At 43.3% G+C, this 22,986-nt stretch overlaps 1 protein-coding gene across 3 annotated transcripts in view; it reads right to left on the bottom strand.

Moving 5' to 3' along the window:
* pde3a (phosphodiesterase 3A, cGMP-inhibited) overlaps positions 1-22,986 on the bottom strand; it is a 481,350-nt gene that overhangs the window by 137,889 nt on the left and 320,475 nt on the right. Inside the window, exon 1 of one of the 3 annotated variants that reach the window (XM_060842976.1) lies at positions 12,957-13,108. The exons of the other annotated variants lie outside the window; for them this stretch is intronic. Within the exon in view, the coding sequence (XP_060698959.1) occupies positions 12,957-13,034 (78 nt within the window). The 5' untranslated portion in view covers positions 13,035-13,108. Of the gene's footprint in view, positions 1-12,956; positions 13,109-22,986 lie in introns of those variants that run through there. 3 annotated transcript variants of the gene reach the window in all.

Genomic DNA, 22,986 nt, shown 5'->3' with positions numbered 1-22,986 from the left:
TAAAAAGTGAGATAACAGTGTTTTACATAAATTCATGCAGTTTTTGAGCTCAGAGTTCGACATGAATGTATGCAGTTTTTGAGCAAAGTGCAATGTAACTCTGCAAGTACAAATTCACCCCACAAAATATATGTGTGTATGTGGGTCTGTCTGTGTGTGTCTGTCTGTCTGGGGTGGGGGTTGAGTGTGAGAAAGTGTGTGTGTGTGTGTGTGTGTGCGTAGTGAGTGCAGAGTGTCTTAAGTCTGTGAGGGGTGCATTGTGTGAGTGTGGGAGTGTGTGTGTCTATAAGGGTGTGTGTGTGTGTTTGTGTGCTCGTCTATGTGTAACGGTGTCCCTGTGTATGTGAGTGTGTGTGTGTGTGTGTGTGTGTGTGTGTGGGTAGTGCAATGGTGATCACCTTAATGTGACATGAACTCAAGGTCCCAGTTGAGGCCCTCCCTATGGGTACCGAACTTAGCTATCAATGGCCGAGCAGAGGCTGATAGCTAAGTTCGGTACCCATAGGGAGGGCCTCAACCGCGACCTTGGGTTCATGTCACATTACAGGTGACCACCATTGCACTACACACACACATGGACACAGGTACACACACACTCCCACACTCACACATGCACCCCCTCACAGACTTAAGATACTCTGCACTCACCACCTACACACGCGCGTACACACACACACACACACACACACACTCACAACCCCCACCCCAGACAGACAGACAGACAGACACAGACAAAGACCCACATGCACACATATATTTTGTGGGGTGAATTTGGACTTGCAGAGTTACATTGCACTTTGCTTAAAAACTGCATTGATTCATGTAGAACTCTGAGCTCAAAAACTGCATGAATTTATGTAAAACCCTTATCTCACTTTTTAGATTAGAATCAATCTAAACATCATGGCATAGACAGAGAACACAGGGGGCTAACACCTTCAACATATTGTCTAGCTATCACCATTGTTAACAGCTAACCCGAGAATGCAACTTTTTAAAAAAGGTTTTGTGATTTTCACATGAAAGAAGTGAAACTATCACTGTATTCTAACAGATGAAAAGCTTAACAGACAATCAATTTTTCAATGTATAATTTCAGTTACATCACACTGCAAATTTTTGCTATAAATTCTGTGATACGATCGAGCCCTCCACAATCACCTGATGAAGGAGCGTCGCTCCGAAAGCTAGTGTGCTTCCAATCAAACCTGTTGGACTATAACCTGGTGTTGTGTGATTTTTAACTGTGTACACCCCAGTGCAACACCGGCATCTCCAAATCAAAAGGACAATATTGTGATTTCTTGATCAAAGGTAACATAGCAACTAACCCCTGTTCAACAGTCAACTACCCACTGTGGAGCATGTCCCAAACTGCAAACACATGTCACGTTTTTCGTTTTGAAGAATACACAAGGTCAAAATGCCAGTTTCAACTCTAGTTGAGAGGACTGGTGGGCCTGAAAGCTTTCCTGTGTATCTGTCTGGATTTGAGTGTGAGTATGCTATGAAGGTCACAGTCAAGGTGTTATTCCCCCTCGTTCTCCCTCTGTTGCAGGTAAAGATATTCTTCCGCTCCAAGTGTTGCAAACCAGTTGAAAAGGGGAATCAAGACAATGAATCTTCAATCAGCTTACAAAACCGAGAATCCAAGCAAACACAACAGCTGTCCAAATCCCAACTACAGACATTTCCAACTGCAATGACCACAATGTTCAACTGGACAATCTTAGCAAACAATTACATGATTGAACAATTCTATTTTTCTGATCTCACCTTTCATTTCTAATGTGATCTTTAGTAATTGTCCATACTTTTGTCAATTAATAACTCGCTTCCTGTGAACTCAAGAATGCGGAGTTAAATTGGTTCCTTTTCAAACACAATCCGACTGGACACAAGAACAGAAATTGCTGGAGAAACTCAGCAGGTCTGGCAGCATCAGTGGAGAGAAAGCAGAGTCACTGTTTCAGGTCCAGTGATCCATCCTCAGAACTTCAGACACGGGATCCGAAATGTTAACTCAGCCTTCTCTCTATTTTTTTGCTGCTCGCCAAGATTTTCCAGCAATTTCTGTTCTTGCTTCTGATATTAAGCATCTGCAGTATCTTGGGGTTTTTTTCTCTGAATACTTCATTTGAGTTGGGTGAACGGAATCAACTAGAAAAGGGATCCTTTTGAAATTAACCTTGCTGCAACCAACTAAAAGGGGAGGAGGACGAAAGGTGGGTACAAGTTCATTCCTCCTCAGCCAGGAGTTGAACAGTTTCGGGTATCCTGTGTGGAACTGTAATGAATTGTAAAGCCTTGCCTGGGGTCTGACTGTAATACCTGTGCATATAATTTGATGTCCATGTTTTGTGGCTGCAAATGAGCTGGACTAACAGCTCGTTTGGAGAGGGCCAGGCAGTTCATTATATCATAAATATCACAGAACTCTGATTTGGTTATTTCAAAATGGACATAAATTATCCTACCTGATGAAGGGCTTTTGCCCGGAACATCGATTCTCCTGCTCCTCAGATGCTGCCTGACCTGCTGTGCTTTTCCAGCACCACACTCTCGACTCTGATCTCCAGCATCTGCAGTACTCACTTTCGCCTAGAAATTATCTACCGTCATGAAGTTTAGATAGTCATAGAATCCCTACAGTGTGGCCGTTCCGCTCATCAAGTCCACAACAACCCTCCAAAGAATGTCCCACCTAGATCCCTTCCTCCACCTATCCCATCCCTAACTTTGCAATTCCCAGGGTTAATCCACCTGACCTGCACATTCCTGGATACTATGACCAATCCACCTAACCTGCACATCTTTGAATTGTGGGAGGAAACCGGACCACACGGAGGAATTGTCAATCACGCAGACACAGGGAGAATATGTGAACACCACACAGATAGTCACCCGAGGCTGGAAACAAACCCAGGTCCCAACCACGGAGCCACTGTGCTGCCACGGTATTTGCAACATAAACCTGTTCAGTGGAACATCAAAGGTAGTCTTAGGATGGAAAGTAAAGTTCTGTGCAAGTTGCAGGTTAGACACATGCTTCATACACGTCATTGATTATAAAGATAAATTCACCATAGTCCCACTCTCTCGTTGGAAATGATTGGTGGTGAGTTTAACCTGACGTTCACCAGATCTTAGACAAATGACAAGGTTGAACTTTCAAGGTAACCTCAGCTAGTGCCAAAATTGAACCCACGCTGGAGGCGTCACATGTTGCATTGTAAACTAGCCGGCAGCCAACTGGGCTAACCAATGCATGTCACACCTGGAGCAGCAGAAATCATCTGCTGCAAAATGTGACTCACTGAACAGATGATGAATGTAGAGTTATTCTGATAGACTGAGCAGACTGTGTAACTACAAACCAATCAAAATGCTTTTGTTCTAGTCAAGCAGGAAAAGCTACTGATACTTATCTGGAGGGATCAGCGTCATGCACAAAACCGACCAAATCACTCAAGATTGTATGAAATGATATGAGTTTGGAAACCAGAAAGTGACACAGTTAAATTATGTCCATAATTTCTAACCACAGGTGTCCTTTGAACCAGAGATCTTATTTCCATACATCAAATAATGTATCCAACTGCATTTTATCACCAACTATTGGTGGAAGGTCATTACTATGTACTTATTTTCAACAGATAGTGAAGATTAAATCAGATAATACACTTTGACGCAAGCAAAGTAAGTCAGCAACAATTTTCTTTAAAAAACTGATCATGTTGCAAGTGCCAGAAATACAGCTGGCTGCTGGGCTAGAATCACACCCCAATATCGGCCTTAAACAAACAACTAGTGACTTAAAAGCTCTACAAGATCTGATGCATCGATGATAATTGCATATTGTGCACACATATGCGTGCAATATTAACCCGAGCGTAAAATTAAAGTAAAAATGTGACTTTGTTTAACAGTTTATTTCTGTGACAACTTTAATGAATGAGCATGTCATTAATTGGTTCTTGTAAATGGAATGCGATGTGTGAGTTTCCTCCCACAATCCAAAGATGTGCAGGTCAGGTAAATTGGCCTTGCTAAATTGCCCATAGTGTTAGGCGCATTAGTCAGGGCTAAGTATTTGGTAGGGAATGGGTCTGGGTGGGTTACTCTTCGGAGGGTCGGTGCAGACTTGTTGGGCTGAATGGCCAGTTTCCATACTGTAGGGAATCTAATCTAAAAAAAATCATAAGTTTAGGCTTGGGGTGTCAGATTTAAAACTGAAATGAGGATGAATTTCTTCTCTCAAAAGGATGTGAATGTGTGAGAGTTTTAGTTAGTAACAGGTTAAAGGGTTTAAAGTCTGGTTGAAGATTTGTAGCTCGGGTGTCCGTTGTTGTGGTTCTGTTCGCCGAGCTGGAAGTTTTTGCTGCAAACGTTTCGTTCCCTGGCTAGGGAACATCATCAGTGCTATTGGAGCCTCCTGTGAAGCGCTGCTTTGATGTTTCTTCCGGTATTTATAGTGGTTTGTTCTTGCCGCTTCCGGGTGTCAGTTTCAGCTGTAGTAGTTTGTATGTGGGGTCCAGGTTGATGTGTCTGTTCATGGATCTTCTTGCCGTTTCCGGGTGTCAGTTTCAGCTGTAGTGGTTTGTATATGGGGTCCAGGTCTATGTGTCTGTTAATGGAGTTTGTGGATGAATGCCATGCCTCTAGGAATTCCCTGGCTGTTCTCTGTCTGGCTTGTCCTATGATGGTAGTGTTTTCCCAGTCAAATTCAAAGTCATATGAAAGTAACCACCCCAACACACACAAACGAAGCTGCATCAGGACACTATTCAAAAGAGCCACAACACACTGCAGTACACCAGAACTGCGAAAAGAGGAAGAGGAACACCTATACAAGGTATTCGCCAAAAACGGATACCCACGCAACTTTATCACCAGATGCCTAAGAGATAGACCACGGAACGAGGACATGCCACAACCAAAAGGACTAGCCACACTACCATACGTCAGGAGCGTCTCAGAACTGACAGCCAGACTACTGCGACCCTTAGGACTCATAACAGCACACAAGCCAACTTCCACACTCAGACAACAACTCACTAGAATAAAGGACCCAATAGCCAGCACGAGCCAAACTAACGTAGTTTACAAAATACCATGCAAGGACTGCACAAAACACTATATAGGACAAACAGGAAGACAGCTAACAATCCGCATCCACGAACATCAGCTAGCCACAAAATGACACGACCAGCTATCCCTAGTAGCCATACACTCAGACAACCAGGAACATGAATTTGACTGGGAAAACACTACCATCATAGGACAAGCCAGACAGAGAACAGCCAGGGAATTCCTAGAGGCATGGCATTCATCCACAAACTCCATTAACAGACACATAGACCTGGACCCCATATACAAACCACTACAGCTGAAACTGACACCCGGAAACGGCAAGAAGATCCATCAACAGACACATCAACCTGGACCCCACATACAAACTACTACAGCTGAAACTGACACCCGGAAGCGGCAAGAACAAACCAATATAAATACCGGAAGAAACATCAAAGCAGCGCTTCACAGGAGGCTCCAATAGCACTGATGATGTTCCCTAGCCAGGGAACGAAACGTTTGCAGCAAAAACTTCCAGCTCGGCGAACAGAACCACAACAAGGTTAAAGGGTGATGGGGACTGGGCAGGAAGGTGGAGTTGAGGCTGAGATGAAATTGGCCATGATTGCATTGAATTGTGGAGCAGGATTGAGGGCCTGAAATGCTGACTCTTGGCTCCTAGTTCTTAAATTTATGAGAGCTATGCTGCTGATGTGCATGCTGTTTGGTGTCAGACAAGAGAACTTTCAGAGCTCTGTACCCATGAGGATTGTGGAAACTGAATCACTAAGCATGTTCAAGGTAGAAATCAATAGGTTTTGAGATACTAATGACATCATTACATCATGATGATGTGTTACGGGTGTTACGGTGTCTCAGTGGTTAGCACTGCTGCCTCACAGCACCAGGGACCAGGGCTCGATTCCAGCCTCGGTGACTGTGTGAAGTTTGCACATTCTTCCCGTGGGTTTCCTCTGGGTGCTTCAGTTTCCTCTTGTAATCCAAAGATGTGCAGCTTTGGTGGATTGGCCAAGGGAAATGCAGGGTCACAGAGATAGGTTAGGGAATGGGTCTGGTTGGGATGCTCTTCAGCAGATCAGTGTGGACTTGATGGGCCAAATGGCCTGCTTCCACACTACAGCGACTCTATGATCAAGGGATATGGAACAATGGGGCAAATACTGTTGATGATCAGTCAGGATCTAATTGAATTGTAGAACGGACTTGATGAACTAAACAGTATCCACATGCTCCTCTGTTTGTACCTGCCTCATTTTGTAGAGAAGACAAGCAGTGATCTGTACTGACCTAGCTGCCAATGTGAATAATCTCGGCTGTACCTTCCTACCATTTTGGAAAATTAAGCCAAGTTAAATGCCACGAGATACATTCATGAGCATCTATCCTACAAGCTGTGCTCCTGGAGAAAAGGCCCACTCAGTCAGAAGGGGGTTCCCTTCATCAACATGGCTGTTTTAAAGTTTGTTGAAGAAGTTGCTGCGTCTGGAACACCGCTGTGACAGGCAACTTGTGAACAGTACCACTTCTTGTCCACTCCCTGGCCCCAAGTTTCAATATTTAACTGCAGCATTCATACAATAACTAAAGCACAAACAAATAATCCACTGCTCAGCGATTATAACAAAATTGGACAATTCATCTGTAGCCACAATGGCTTCTCCTGGCAAAAACAAGGAGGACTGGAGTGATAGGAAATGCTTATTTTCTGAATGGCCCTGTCTTGTGCTGTTACTATCTCACAAAGCCAATAAGAAATAAAGCATTGTATCATCAACTGAGCAAACATTTAGGTGTTTCTCTATGGAAGGGACCTTTTTCTTTTGTATTTGCTCTTAGGTCTATTGAGTATGGTGGAAGACATGAATAATTCCTCCAGCCCACACTATGAATACGTCAAATATATTTTTTTAAAAACTGCATGTCCAGTAGGGAATTTAGATCATCAATAATAGTCCGCTGAATTATTTTCAAGAGCTGTGGCTCTTTCCAGATTTCCCTGCCTTCTGAATATTCTGGTGAGGTACTTGAATTCGCAGTGCTCTTGGTGTGCAGTAAGGATTGGACACTGCGTATGGGAAGCCACGGGGAGGCTGGGAGGTCGGGGAGGTCAGTGGTTCATGTGGTGTTAACGTCAACTGTGGCAGACCTGACAGCACTGAAGATTCAAGCAAAGCCCGCAGATGTAGCCATCACCAGTCAATATGCATTTGTATCACAATTTACTCTGCACAATGTCTGCCACTATTCACACAACTGCTTTAGGATAAAACAGCAAGTACTCCCAACCAGGAACTGGGCAGAAGATAAATGGAAATATGGTTCAACGCCAAGTGCATTACAAACGTGGATTTTGAAATGATAAAAGTATGGGCTTAACTCTTTCAGTTCTGTGTTCTAATCCAGGCCAATTATTTTACATAATTCTGCCATTTTGAAGTATCTCCTCTGCTTGTGCTCCCCATGTTACTGACCCACAACTGAATGGCTGCTCCAAGGCTGCCAGATCAGCTGTTTTGCAGATACTGTCCTGGCATATTCCCATTCCCCTCCTGAGAGGACAGATGCTAGGGTCACCCTCTGCCAAGGAGTTGGCTGGTTTGTGATGCAGAGTGATGCCAACAGCATGGGTTCAAATCCCCTGGTGGCTGAGCTGACCGTGAAGGTCCCGTCTTCTCAACCTCGCCCTTTGCCTGACCAATGGCAACTTTTAGGTTAAACTCATTACCAGGCATCACTCTCCAATAAGGGAGCAGTCCTGTGGTCCTCTTGGACTATGGTGACTTCACCTTCACCAGAGTTTTGAAGCTAGTTATCTCACAAGGGGAATATTCGCAGAGTGGCTCTTACAGATAGCCTGCACAAACACAATTGACAAAATGACTTCCTTCTGTGCTGTAATCATCCTATGATTCTGCTAACTGCACCAAAACCGAGATGCTCCCTTATCCATGTACGTTTGCTATCCTTTACTGTCTTCACTTGTATTTTTGTAGCACCTTTCACAAAATCAGGACATCCCAAAATACTTTAGAGCCAGTGAAGAAGTGCTTGTGGCGTATTTGCTTGTTGTAATGTAGGAAACATGGCAAGATGTTTGTGTAGAGCAAGCTCCCACAAGCAGTAATGCAATAACTGCCAGACAACCTGCGTCAGAGGTGTTAATTGAGGGATAAATATTGACCAAAGTGAAGAATTTACATGTTGTCGACTAGGCCAGACCACTCAAAACAGTCTTAAGCAGGCAGCTCCAGACCATAACATTGCAATTTGTTTCAGCAAGCGTACCCACAGTAAGCTAGCTAGGTTGACTACTAGATTTTAAAACAAAAATTTAGTCACAAAATTACACAATGGAACACAAAGAACAGAATAAAGAACCCCTACAGGCCTCAATCTATCCAAAGTAGACTTAATTATGCTGTTCTGAATGTGCACAATGTCCCAATAAGGAAACTCCCTTTAAAAAGCCCAGTATAAATGGAACACATGCTTACAGGTTGAAGTTGAAGGCAAAAAGAGAGAGGGAGAGTTTTCACACAGCTCCCTGTTGAGCTCCTCACCAGCTCAGGACTGAACTAAACTGCTCAGCTAGAGAGCTGACCTCTCCCCTTTCATTGTACAGGTCACTTCTAAAACATGACCACTTTGGCCTGATGTCTCATCTGTTTACATATAAACAGAAGGCCTCTCAAACTCCTTTTCATCTCTGTACCAAACCAGACTGATCGGAGCCCAGCCTGGTTTATTACCCCTCTGAAAAAAATCAAGAACAGAATCTTCTTGAGCCAAGGAACAGCTTTTAGGGAAAAAAAAGAAACTAGCTTTGTGACAAACACTTCAGAACAGATTCCTGTTGTTGCTTCACCACTCTGGCTTCCAAGATCAATGCTTATACAATGCACTACCACACGCAGACTTGTGATCTTGCTCTTCAGAAACACACGGATTCACTTTGCTTCAGAACCTTGCTTGTCAGCAGTTTTACTCTTCGCTTTAACAAAGAGCTCTTTTTCTTTCTTTCAAGTTCTAGCTGCGCAAAACTCACCCTCCTGAGCTTTCTTCCTGTCTCTATCCAGTTCTCCATTTTGTGCAGATGTAATGAAAGGTCATCGACCTGAAATATTAACTCTGTCTCTCCACAGACATTGGCTATCTCCAGCATTTTCTTCTGCCTGTTATGATTAGATTAGATTCCCTACAATTTGGGAACAGGCCCTTTGGTCCAACAAGTCCACACCAAATCTCCGAAGTGTAACCCACCTAGACCCATTTCCCCTCTGACTAATGCACCTAACATTATGGGCAATTTAGCATGGCCAATCCACTTGACCTGCCCACCTTTGGATTGTGGAAGGAAACCAAAGCACCCGAAGGAAACCCATGGGGAGAATGCGCTAATTCCGCACAGATAGTCGCCTGCGGCTGGAATTGAACCCGGGTCTCTGGCACGGTGAGGCAGCAGTGCTAACCACTCAGCCACCGTGCCACCCCTACACTTCAGTTATCCTTCAGTTACCTTAGCTTGTGCTGCATCTAAACTGTATTGTAATAATCCATATCAGCACATCCTGAAGGAATTAATCTGACATGCTGAAAAATCTTCTAGTAATCTATAGCCAAATGCAAACACAATACGAGTGGAAATGGCTAAATACATTGGAGAGGCCAACTTGGTCTGTCCATCATCAGCAGGGCGATCAATAATCAGTTACAGTTTAGTGAAAATCCTATGGGCACACAAAGGTATTAAACACTCTCTGTAAAATTTAACATCACTCAATTTGCTATTACACCTGTCAGATAATAGCCTTCAATATGCACAGATCATAGAGTTGTTTGAGTGAGGAGGGAATGAAGTACAGAGAAACAAGAAAGGACATGTGCCTAAGAGACGATGAAGGAGGCAAAGATTTGGGGGGGGGGGGGGGAGGTTGGAATAGATCCAGAGATTCTGCTCAGTTATATGAACAGCACTGAACAGGAACAGAATGATTTCACTACCTGCATCACCACCTCATTAAATCTAATGCTTGATAACATCTATTCTTAGAGTGCCAATCAGTCCAGTTATTACATTCCTTTCATCGACTCTTCAGTTATCCTCCTTATCATTAGGCCTCCAGAGCTTTTAAAAACATCTTTCTGTCACGCCTCCTCCAACAAATCAGATCAACAAGGATGATCCAGCACCTGGCAGCTCAGTTTTATTCCCTAGACAGTAAATTGCTGCTGGATCCGCAAAAATGTAAAAGTTGGAGAAGAAAGGAAATTACCTTCTTGTACGTCAGTCTACCTCTCTTTTTGAATGCCCCACTGGGAACCTGCAATGTGTGTGAGTCGCTCTTTGAAAGAACAAAGAAAGCAAGACTTACATTGATATAACACCGCTTATAGCCTCAGGACATCTTTACAGAGCTTTTACTGCCAAAGATTCACATTTAAATGTAACCACTGGTGGACTATAGGGCTATTTATTTTCACACAAGACAGTCCACTAAAGAAATGTAATATGTGACCAACTAACATGTTTTTGTTGTTTGAGGGATTAAAATTATCCTAGAGACCTGAGAATACCCCTGTGCTCTTCTCTGAGTAATAACAATTTTTCTATCAATCTAAAGGTTGAACAGAGTTTACTGTCTGCTCTGAAAGGCAGTATCACTGACAGTGCAGTACACCCCTTGTACTATACTAGGTAGCCAACCTTGATTTGGAGCTGAAGTCCCTGGCCTCCAACTTCAGTCTACAACGTCTGGCACAGACAAAAATGACCAGCACGAAACCATGGCAGAAAACAGGACGTTGGCTACAGAACCAAGGAGTAACACAGTTGGAAAAGACTGAACTTTAAAATTACCTGTTCTCCAATAAGTCCCAGGTCGCATTTACATCATGCCATTCCATTTGAGTCAGGCAGGGGTAACATTAAGAGAAAAGTGGGAACAAGCAGGATTTGGCAGTGTCTAGGTTCATTTTATCTGCTTGAGCTCATTCTTTTATCCCTACTCTGTTTCTTTACCTGTGCAGTTCTTCCTTGTATTTCCCATGCCATTTACCAGCAAGCCCAGATGTACAATTACTTAGTCTGACATTGAGAGTCATCACTTGGGCCATGAAAGGCTGTGATCAATCAAGATGGGATGTCATGCTCACTTGGTGTTTCTGACTCGCTCCAAGGGTCCACCAGTGCAGCAAAGTTGGGAGAACTGAGGTCAGATGATGTACCTTTTGTCTCAGTCAATTAACAATAGCAGCAATGAGTGTACTACTCAGTCAGGTATGAACTTGAACATTAACAAAGCACTACAGATCTTAAGAAATAGGTGCAGGAATTGAACTCACACCGTTAGCACCATTCTGCACTGTGAGCCAACTCTCCAGCAAATTGAGCTAACTGATCCCAAAGGTTGACATGTTTGGCATGAAGGCCATAAGATGGTGGAGCAAAAGTAGGCTATTCAGCCCATTGGGTCTGCTTTGCCATTCAAAGAGATCATGGCTTATCTTATAATCCTCAGCTCCACTTTCCTGCCTTATCCCCATAACCCATGGTGTTTAGAAATTTGTCTGCCTCAGTCTTGAATATACAGCATCGATAACCTTCTGTGGTAAAGAACTCCACAGATTCACTATCTTCTGAGAGAAGACATTCCTCCTCATCTCTGTCTTAAATGTCTGATTCCTTACTCTGAGATGATGCCTTCTGGACCTAGACTCTCCCACAAGGGAAAACAGCCTTTCTTCATTTACCCTCTCAAGTCCCCTAGGAATCTTATGTGATTCTTGTATGGCCTCAAGATTATCTAAGATTACAAAGAGATCTTGAGCAATTGGTCAATGGAATGAAGTGTGGCAGGTGGACTTTAATTTGGATAAATACGAGGTATTGCAATTTGGTAAAATAAACAAGGGCATGACTTATACAATTAAAAGTAGGGTCTTGGGTTGTGTTAAAGAACAGAGAAACCAAGGGGTTCCGGTTGAGCATGCTTGCCTTCATTGCTCAGACCTTTATTGTCGGAGTTGAAACATTACGTTGAGGACGTACAGGACATTAGTGAGGCCTCTTCTGGAATACTGTGTCCAGTTCTGGTCACCCTGTTATAGAAAGGATATTATTAAGCTGGACAGGGTTCAGAAGAGATTTACAGGGATGCTGCAAGGAATGGAGGGTTTAAGTTACAAGAAGAGGTTGGATATTTTGGGACTTTATTCACTGGAGAGTAGGGGATTGAGGGGTGATCTTATAGTGGTTTATATCATCATGAGGGATATTGATAAGGTGAATGGCAGATGTCTTTTCCCTCGGGTAGGGGATTTCTAGACTGGGGGGCATATTTTTAAGGTGAGAGGAGAAAGACATTAAAATCTCACGAGGTGCAATTTTTTTTCTACAGAGAGCGGTTTGTGCATGGAATGGACTTCCTGAGGAAGTGGTGGATGTGGGTACAGTTACAATGTTTAAAAAGATATTTAGATAAGTGCATGAATAAGAAATGTTTGGAGGCATATGGGCCAGGAGCAGGCAGGTGGGACCAGTTTAGTTTAGGATTATGATCGGCATGGATTGGTTGGACCGAAGGGTCTGTTTCCGTGCTTTATGACCCTATGACTAACCAAAACTTACTTGGATCCTCAGGCATGTAGCCTCTGAATAAAGTAAACTTAGTTTTGCATGTTGCACAGTAAATCCTCCAAGCAAAGACATGCAAACACATTGTCATACACCTATTGACAGAACGGTAAAGAAGATGGTGACTGCTTTCACAAGTAGTTTGTATACAGTATTCAGCACTCACTGTGTGTAACAGTTAACTCTTAACTGTCTGTCCACTCTCCCACTTCTAAGCTCAAGTCTATACCTGTTTGTTGCAGAGTTGGTGAATTCCAAATATTCTAATAAGCTCTCCATTGAAACTTCTTTTCTCCTCTGTGTACATTGCCAGTTTCTGGAGCCTTGCTTCACAGCTCAGATGACTTATTCCAGGTAGGAGTTGAACTGCCGCTTACTGCACTCTCGCCAGCACCCAGCAAGACTGAGTCAGCACCTCGTTCAAGCTCACTATTATTTCCTGCTAGTTATGTTTCATCCTGATAAAGATCTATTTTGCTTCCGTCATGCAGCTACACTGTGCTGATGCTGGCAAGCAATTCATGAGTTAACTCAGAACTCCTGTTGCATTCTGTAGTTATATATTCCTGCCGTTTGTTCGTTGCTTGAATTGCTTTCAGCCTACACTAGTTGAACCATGGAGGGCTTTGGTCAGGGCAGCCTGATGGTTAGTTCACTAGGATGGTAATTCAGAGACTGCATTAATAATCCAAAGAACCTGCATCCTGAGTTCAAACCACACCAACTTAAATGCAACTTTTTTTTTAGTTTTAGCAACTAGTAATGAAAACGTCATGGCTCCATTGGAAAAGCCTAGCTGACTCAGTTGTAACCTATAGATAAGCAAACCAATCTTACCTGTTTTGCTCTCTGTGTAATTACAATTTCAGAACAACATAGGCACTGACAATTGCAACTCCCTGGGCATCTAACTCAGTGGGACATGAACACTGACGTCAAACAAGCCCAGCAGGTAACTATGTCATGGCTCTCTCTGGCTCTGAAATAACCTCATGAGGCATTTTATCCAACAAATCAGCAGAACTGGGGATGGACAATAACTGCCACTCTCAAACTGACAACGTATAAAGGCCTTAAAGACATGTTTAAGGAAAGAGCAAGCATGTAGGGAAGCAGAGGAATATTCAGAGCTTTGGAGAAAGGGAGCAGGAAATTGGGATGACTTTTCATTTCCTCTAGGAGAATTGGCCTACTTGCCCTACAAGGTGAAGATGATCATGTTCCCTCTCTGGGGTATTCAGTAGGGTTCCTGATGGTTATGTAGGTGACTGCTTGTCCAGTAGCTGGTTGGTTATTCACTTCTTCAACGTGACCCATTTTTTTTGAACAAGGACAGACTCACTGGCCTGTAGTTACCCAGGACTGACCTTTGGCCATCTTTCAGTGTCAAGAGCCACATGCACTCTCTGCAAGACAATTCTCCATCAAGGGATGACCAGTTTTGTTAGGCATACCTTTGAAATGCAAAGGTGAAATCACAAACAAAAACAGAGATTGCCAGAAAAGCTCAGCAAGTCTGGCAGCATCTGTGGATAGAAACCGGAGTCAACTTTGATTTCTCTCCACAGATGCTGCCAGACCTGCAGAGTTTTTCCAGCTTTTCTTTCCGATTTACAGTGTGCACACTTCTTTGGGTTTTTAAATAATAAAGTTACCAGACCACAGGTTTGCTTCCTTGTTGGAGATGATTGATGGTGGTTTAACCTGAGGGCCATCATGCCTCAGGCAAAGGGAGAAGTTGAGACAGACAATCTTTCATGGTAACTGTGGGACCTTGAACCTACACTATTAGCATCGCTCTACATCATAAACTAACTGTCCAGCCAACTGAGCTGACCAACCCTTAAACATTGCAACAAGCATTTAGCCCAGGTTAGTGCCCAAAACTTGTTGTATTGCCTGGAGTTTGATCAGTTATTGCACAGTACCTTCCCATCTGTACTGGTATCGTCCTTGGTTTCTCCCTGACCATAGTCAGGAGAATATCATTTAGGATAATTAACATTCCTTGGGGAGAAAGGACTCAGTGAGGCACGGAAATCGTGTATGAATTATTAAAGTGTACAATATGAGAGCTGTCACTTTATGATAAGATTCAACCAAAATACAAGTAATGGGCATTTTGAGCATGAATCCCTGTAGTATATATCTGCTTCACCAGGCACAGACACAGACCAACACAAAACAAACTTGCTTCATTCTAACAGTGTTTCCTTCAAGATTCCCTATTCCCATTTAACATCCCTCCCTTAATCCCCAGTTAGCTTGCAGATTCCTCTCGCTGTCTCAGAACATCTGTTTAGGGTGAAAGGGAAAAAATTTAAAAAGGACCTAAGGGGCAACTTTTTCATGCAGAGGATGGTAAGCGTATGGAATGAGCTGCCAGAGGAAGTGGTGGATTAGATTAGATTAGATTACTTATAGTGTGGAAACAGGCCCTTCGGCCCAACAAGTCCACACCGACCCGCCGAAGCACAACCCACGCATACCCCTACATTTACCCCTTACCTAACACTACGGGCAATTTAGCATGGCCAATTCACCTAACCCGCACATCTTTGGACTGTGGGAGGAAACCGGAGCACCCGGAGGAAACCCACGCAGACACGGGGAGAATGTGCAAACTCCACACAGTCAGTCGCCTGAGTCGGGAATTGAACCCGGGTCTCAGGCGCTGTGAGGCAGCAGTGCTAACCACTGTGCCACCGTGCCACCGTGGGGGTGGGTACAATTACAGCATTTAAAAGGCATCTGGAAGGGCATATGAAGAAGAAGCATTTGGAGGGATATAGGCAAAGTGCTAGCAAATGGGACTAGATTTGTTTAGGATATCTGGTCGGCATGGATGTGTTGGACAGAAGGGTCTGTTTCTGTGCTGTACATCACTATGTATTCTCTCTCACACACACACACACACACACACACACACACACACACACACACACACACACCACACACACACCTACTGAGAAGGAACTAGCCACAGACTTAGATCTTCTCAGCCAGCTGAACCCATCAGGAAACATTGCAATTGGCATATAATTCTGGGGAGACCTAACCCAAATTGATGCCAATTTGATTAAGCCCACCATCAGACTCTTGAATTCCCAGGGACAACAGAGGGCTTACAGAACAATAATTCACTCTTGGTTTCAGTTTGAATGGTATGTATATTTTTTTCTCACTCTCACTATAAACTGAGTGCAGTGTATTGCTTTCGGAGCATGGTACTGACAAAGTGTGGCTGTAGCAAGCAGAAGGCTGTTCTTTGTTAAGTACACACTGTAATGAAGTGAAAGCCCCGGATCTGTGAGGATTATGTTTTGAAACGAGCCCATTCAAAGTAGCAATGTCCAAATGAAAGACAAAGCGTTGGTTGAAAAGGCTCTCTCTGCACTCAGTGAAATCTGGGAGAGCTGCCTCTCTGTAAATGTAAACGCAGGGAGCCACGTGGACTTGCAAATAAAAGGCTCCATCTCAGAGAGTCATTGAAATGCCATCTGGTGATTTTTTTTGACGTAAGCAGACACAGGAAAAAAAAACACTTCAAGTGCTCTGTTGAAGTGAAACTGGCTTTTGTGGTGACTCTGGGTTGGTTTATGTAGCTGGCCTGTTGTCAGCAGGGATTCTGTGTGCCTGTGTGTGAGAGAGACAGAGAGAATGAAGGTTATTGAGGGAGCAGCTGGAATCAAACAGCAGCCACTGAGAATCATTTAAAAAGGAAAAGGCTAGGTTTTAAGCGGACAGAAGACAAGGCTTTCAAATCTTCAGTTTTTCTTTAAAAATACAGGATTGGTTTGATTGATGGGTTGGCTGACAATTGCATTAAAAGTTCTCAAATACACACACACACACACACACACACACACACACACACACACACACACACACACACACACACACACACACACCTACTGAGAAGGAACTAGCCACAGACTTGGTGAGAATGTGCATGAAGCCATGAAAGAGTGTGATGCACTAAGCTCCTGTAGTGCAGATTTGCAGAGCAACTTTTAAGACACCCAGTTGATGATATTCTGGAACTTGAAACAAAGTTTCTCTGATAGTAGAGAGAGGTTAAAAAAAACACTTAAAAATCTCATCAGGACAGTGACCAGATCAATGAAAGTTAGTAATCAAGGCAAAAACAGAAATTGCTGGAGAAACTCAGCAGGTCTAGCAGCCTCTGCGCAGAGAGAAACGGAGTTGGTGATCGCATCCAAGACAGTTCGTCGATTGATCTTTGGGAAACAGAGTTTCATAGGCTCTGAGTGAAACCAATTTACCTCATCTCCATTTTTATTCATTCAGGGGATGAGGATATCATTGGCTAGGCCAGCATTTATTTCCCATCCTTAATTGGCCAGAGAGCAGATAAGAGCCAACCACATTGCTGTGGGTCTGGAGTCACGTCTAGGCCACACTAGGTAAGGACGGCAGTTTCCTTCCCAAAAGGACATAGCTTTTTTAGACAATCAACAATGGATAGATGGTCATCATTAGGCTCTTAATTCTGGTTTCTTTTTCAAAATTGATTGATTGACTGACTGATTTGATTTATTGGCACTTGTACCTAAATACAGTGAAAAGCTTTGTTTGCGAGCAGTACAGGCAGATCATCATAAGCAAGGACATACAGATCATAGGGTGAAAAAGAGCTTGGATAGTGTGAGGCAGGCAGGTTACACTGCGCCAAAAAGTGTGGCACTCATCATGCAATTTCTGCATCCCTTTCCCACTTTCTCTCCATACCTTTGATCCCTTTAGCTGCCAGGGCCACATCCAGATCCCTCTTGAATGTATCTACCGATTGCAACTCTCCGCTCCACTGATGCTGCCTGACCGGCTGTACTTTTCCAGAACCACACTTTTCGACTCGGAGCTCCAGTATCTGCTGTCCTCACTTTTTTCCAGGTTACACTGCGCGCTGGACAAGGTCAGTATTATTTGAAGTTAGAGAGTCCATTCATCAGTCTAATAACGACAGCTCTTCTTGAACTTGTTGGTGCTTGTGTTCAGGCTTCTGCATCTTCCGCCTGATGGGAGAGGTCGTTGGAGAGCACTACTGAGGTGGGAGTGGTCTTTGATGATTTGGCAGCCTTTCCATGACAACGAGAGGTGGAAATGGAGTCTATGGATGGGAGGTTGGCTTCCATGATGGTCTGAGCTATGCACACAACCTCCTGTACTCCTGCTAAACCTATGTTGCCAATGCATTAGTCAGAGTTTCTTCATTACTGACTCAGTGATGTACAACAGTGCTGTAATCACAGCCTCTAATGGCATCATCACAACAACAAGCATTGACCGAAATAGCAATGATTACAAAATGTTGAACTCTGTTAAATCTGGAAGGTTGTAATTGCCTTATCAAAAGATGAGGTGCTGTTCCTCCAGCTTCTGCTGAGCTTCACTGGAACAGTGTAGGAGACCGAGGTCAGAGTGCAGCAGATTTAATCTCAAATGTTGCAATTTCCTTTCACTTTAGTGTAAAACACGTCAGACGCAGAACCTGATTCGATGAGCAGATATCAACTGCCTGCCCAAAAGTTGCACTAAGTGACTGTTTTAAAGCGAAAGTTCAGAACGGCTTGCAGTTCCTGAGGGAGGGGTTGAATTGCAAGCTGGCTGCGGAATATCCAGCTCTGAACATCCCAATGGAGGGAGGATCTAAAATCCTATGAAAGGATGCACAGAACAGGTTCACTAAGGTGGCACAAGGGTTGAGAGACAGGTCATACATGAAGATACCCTGGAGAAGCTGAAGTTGCCTTCCTGACAGCAGACAGGAAGGAGGGGGGAGTTCACAAAAAGATGTCCAAAACCATGAAGTGTTTTGATAGATAAATAATAACAAGAAAGCATTTCTAGAGGCAGAAGGTCAGTAAGCTGACTGCATGGCTTAAAGTTAAGGGCAAAAAAGCCAACAGCAATGAAAGGAGACATATTTGTTTTCAGTGACCTGTCAGGAGCTGGCCTGCACTACCTGGGAGGGTGATGGAAGTAGATTAAATGGTAATTTTCAAAGCGGACTTGCAGAAATACAAGAAAGGGGATAAAAAAATGCAGGTTTATGAATGGTCTCCTTTTGTCCAAATTCATTCTACAAGCGTACAATTCTGAATTTGGCCCATCACCCTTCTCACTATGTCATTCACGTTAAGTGCTGCCAGCTATGATGTGAGTGATTTACTTTCCATAAGCTGCCTTTTCCAGGTGGGTGTTCTCTCCAACACAGATGGAATATTTACAGTTGCTAAACGTTTGTTTCATAAGTGCTCTTTGCACTTAGCCTGTGCAAGGAAGCATTTGGAAGTTGGAATATATAGCATTGAAAATTATCGTGTCATAATAAAGCTAAATGCAACAGGACATCAATCCTAACGCAATCAGATATAAATGGCTGTGAAGGTATAGTTCTAATATTGATGGTGATAGAAATAATAGAGACGTGTTAAAGTCGTGCCTAATAGAGCAGATAGAATCTCCAAAGTTGTTGCTTCCATGTACGGAGTGAAAAACATGACAGATGTAGAATTAAGTTCAGTGAACAGATATTCGCTTCTTAACCAACTGTTGCACTGAGTAGATTTACAGGGGAATTTCTGGCTGACATTAGGGAGATTCAGAATTGCAATCTATTTGTTCCTATAACTTCTCCTGCTGCTGTGAAATACACTGTTTTTGTTTAAGAACCTTTTGAGGAAGGATGTCATCTAACTTCATGGTAGGGAACAGAATCGCCTCCATTTTAAACAGCTCTTTAATTGGATTCACTTCCCATTTGACAATAGGTCGATTCTACAAAGCTTAGTTAATTGGTTTGACAGTGTCCTTGTGGCATACCTTGTGTATCCCTACCTCTGAGCCAATAGCTCTGGGTTCAAATCACACTCCAGGTCTTGATGCCATAAGCTCAAATTGGCTCAATGGTTAGCACTGCTGCCTCACAAGTGTTAGGGACTTGAGTTCAATTCCATCCTTGGGTGACTGTCTGTGTGGAGTTTGCACATTCTCCCCGTGTCTGCGTTGGTTTCCTTCCACAGTCCAAAGATGTGCAGGTTAGGTGGTTTGGCCGTATGTCATTATACAGGGATAAGGTTGGGTCTAGGTAGGATGCTCTTCGGAGGGTCGGTGTGGACTTGATGGGCCAAAAGGCCTACTTTCACTTTATAGGGATTCCATGACTATGAAATAGATCAGATTGCCAGCCTGAAAATCCTTCGGTATACTTCAGGCACACGGTAAGAAAACAAAAGTCTCTTATTCTGACATAAGACCCATGAAAATATAGGTTTGGGTGACAGACCCATTCCAGGAAAAGCAAAACTATAGAAAGCACTGGCTTTGCCATCTGTGTCTCTCGCTGCACGAAGTCTTACAAAGTATTTTTAGATGACCTGAGGCCATGAAAGACACTGCTTAAAGCCACTACTCTCTTTTTTTCCCCACTGTCATCACATTTTATAGAAAAGAGGGAAAGCAAACCGAATTAGTGACATCACTCACTTGAGCTGCTCCATACCCTCCAAAGAGCTAACAGAACATGTTCCATGCACTTCTATGTCCTTGTCCTTCAATCCCCTCTCTAAGCTGTTTTTATGTGTTGACTGGTGTCTGCTATACAGCTCTCAGTTTCTGCATTAAGCACAAATGTCCTTTGGCCCCAAGCAGCAGTTTCACATTCTTGCCACAATCCATCATCAGTGTGGCAGCAGACATCAAGTAGTTTACTTTACTTCACAGAATCCCTACATTGTGGAAACAGTCCATTCAACCCATCAAGTCCATACCGACACTCCAAAGAACATCCCACCCAGACCCACCCACATACCTTATCCCGGTAAACCTGCATTTCCCTTGGCCAATCCATCGTACCTAACTTACATGTCTTTGGGCTGTGGAAGGAAACCAGAACACTCGGATGAAACTCACACAGACACACGGAGAATGTGCAAACACCACACAGACAGTCACCCGAGGATGGAATCAAATCCGGGTCCCTGACACTGTGAGGCAGCAATGCTAACCACTGAGCCACCTGTCGCCTTAACCATAAAACCTAACAATACTGCATATTTCACTGATACAGAGGGACACAGTGATGCTATTGGTAATGTCAAGATCACGCCTTTTTATTTCCTTTATTTTAGACTAGAAAAGGAAGATATTGTTTTAAACCAAGGATAGAAATGATTAAAGTTTTCAGAATGATGTTTCCTGGAATACATTATGAATTGTGTACAATGTTGCCCTGTCCTGAAACAGCAACAACACGGAACTGACGGGTTCTGAATTAGATGGCAACTACTTGATGGCATTGTTCTGATTGGCTCTTAATTAGGTGACCACAGGTTGTGTGAGACAAGTGCTGAGAAACCTCTAGCTTGCAAAGAGAAAGTATTAATAATCACTCTCTATGTCTCTTCCCCGTGTGGTGTTATGAGAACGTTTCCAGTAACAGCTTGTTGCCTCACCTTTCTCTGCAAACCCCCTCTTGAACGAGAAATAAAACACCTTCAAAATCACTGAAAGGATCAATTCTCCACCACCAAACGAAAGCCTCAACACCTTTGTGTCAACAGCCAAGAGCTAAAAGAAATTGGGGGAAAAAATACCCAAAGCAAAACAACTTATCAACTCCTGCAGCCCAGACTGTTGCTTTTCTTTCATCCGTACATGATCTGTTGTCACATGTCTAACTGTTTGTGAAAGAGTAATTTAAAAGAGGTAGAGTTTAAGTTACGAGTTCACCATTTACAGTTCTTCTTTTGCTGTTGATAAAGAAAGCAATTAGTTTGTAATGAATAATTATTTTCTTGCAAAATACACTCACTCGTTGAATGTGGGTTCACTACACATTGATCGCAAGATTGCCTGCAGACCCAATTTCTTTTCCTAATTGACAGGTCAGTGAAACGCGTGTTTTCTTTGTGGTGGAAAGGACATTCCTAGCACAGTGGTTGCCATGTTTTGTGTATCCCTGTCCCTATCCATGCACATAATAAGGATTTAGTGCACAGAACCTTGGTGAGTATTTTCTTTTAACCCAAGTTTGTCAATCAAGTAAACTGAGGACTTTAGATAGCTTGACTAAATTTTTCCACAGAGGTGAAGTCTCTAGGAACATCGGGGATTGATCTCCAGTGTGCTACCCAGTTAGTCATAATAATACAGCATCTAGTTCTCTTTCCTACTTTGAAAACGTGTTTAAGATTAATTTCTTCATTAAGCCTCGAATTCTCATTCATTTACTTTGTATACCATCCAGAACAGATTTACATCGGATGCAAACGTTTTCAATATTTCTCCACTTCTCAGCCTTTGTGTGGAGCCACAGAAAATGAGGGAGGTACTAAATGAACATTTTGCATCAGTATTTACTGTGGAAAAGGATATGGAAGATGTAGACTGTAGGGAAATAGATGGTGACATCTTGCAAAATGTCCAGATTACAGAGGGGGAAGTGCTGGATATCTTGAAACGGTTAAAAGTGGATAAATCCCCAGGACCTGATCAGGTGTACCCGAGAACGCTGTGGGAAGCTACAGAAGTGATTGCTGGGCCTCTTGCTGAGATATTTGCATCATCGATGGTCACAGGTGAGGTGCTGGCATACTGGAGGTTGGCTCATATGGTGCCACTGTTCAAGAAGGGTGGTAAGGACAAGCCAGGGAACGATAGACCAGTGAGCCTGACGTTGGTGGTGGGCAAGTTGTTGGAGGGAATCCTGAGGGACAGGATGTACATGTATTTGGAAAGGCAAGGACTGATTTGGGATAGTCAACATGGCTTTGTGCATGGGAAATCATGTCTCACAAACTTGATTGAGTTTTTTGAAGAAGTAACAAAGAGGATTGATGAGGGTAGATGTAATCTATATGGACTTCAGTAAGACGTTCGACAAGGTTCCCTATGGGAGACTGATTAGCAATGTTGGATCTCATGGAATACAGGGAGAACTAGCCATTTGGATACAGAACTGGCTCAAAGGTAGAAGACAGAGGGTGGTGGTGGAGGGTTGTTTTTCAGAGGAGGCCTGTGACCAGTGGAGTGCCACAAGGATCGGTGCTGGGCCCCTACATTTTGTCATTTACATAAATGATTCGGATGCGAGCATAAGAGCTATAGTTAGTAAGTTTGCATATGACACCAAAATTGTAGGTGTAGTGGACAGTGAAGAGGGTTACCTCAGATTACAACAGAATCTTGACCAGATGGGCCAATGGGCTGAGAAGTGGCAGATGGAGTTTAATTCA

This window comes from Hemiscyllium ocellatum, chromosome 23, assembly GCF_020745735.1.
Source record: "Hemiscyllium ocellatum isolate sHemOce1 chromosome 23, sHemOce1.pat.X.cur, whole genome shotgun sequence".
Taxonomy (NCBI): domain Eukaryota; kingdom Metazoa; phylum Chordata; class Chondrichthyes; order Orectolobiformes; family Hemiscylliidae; genus Hemiscyllium; species Hemiscyllium ocellatum.
The sequence above is the reverse complement of the archived record's forward strand: the minus strand, read 5'-3'. Positions and strand labels throughout refer to the sequence as shown.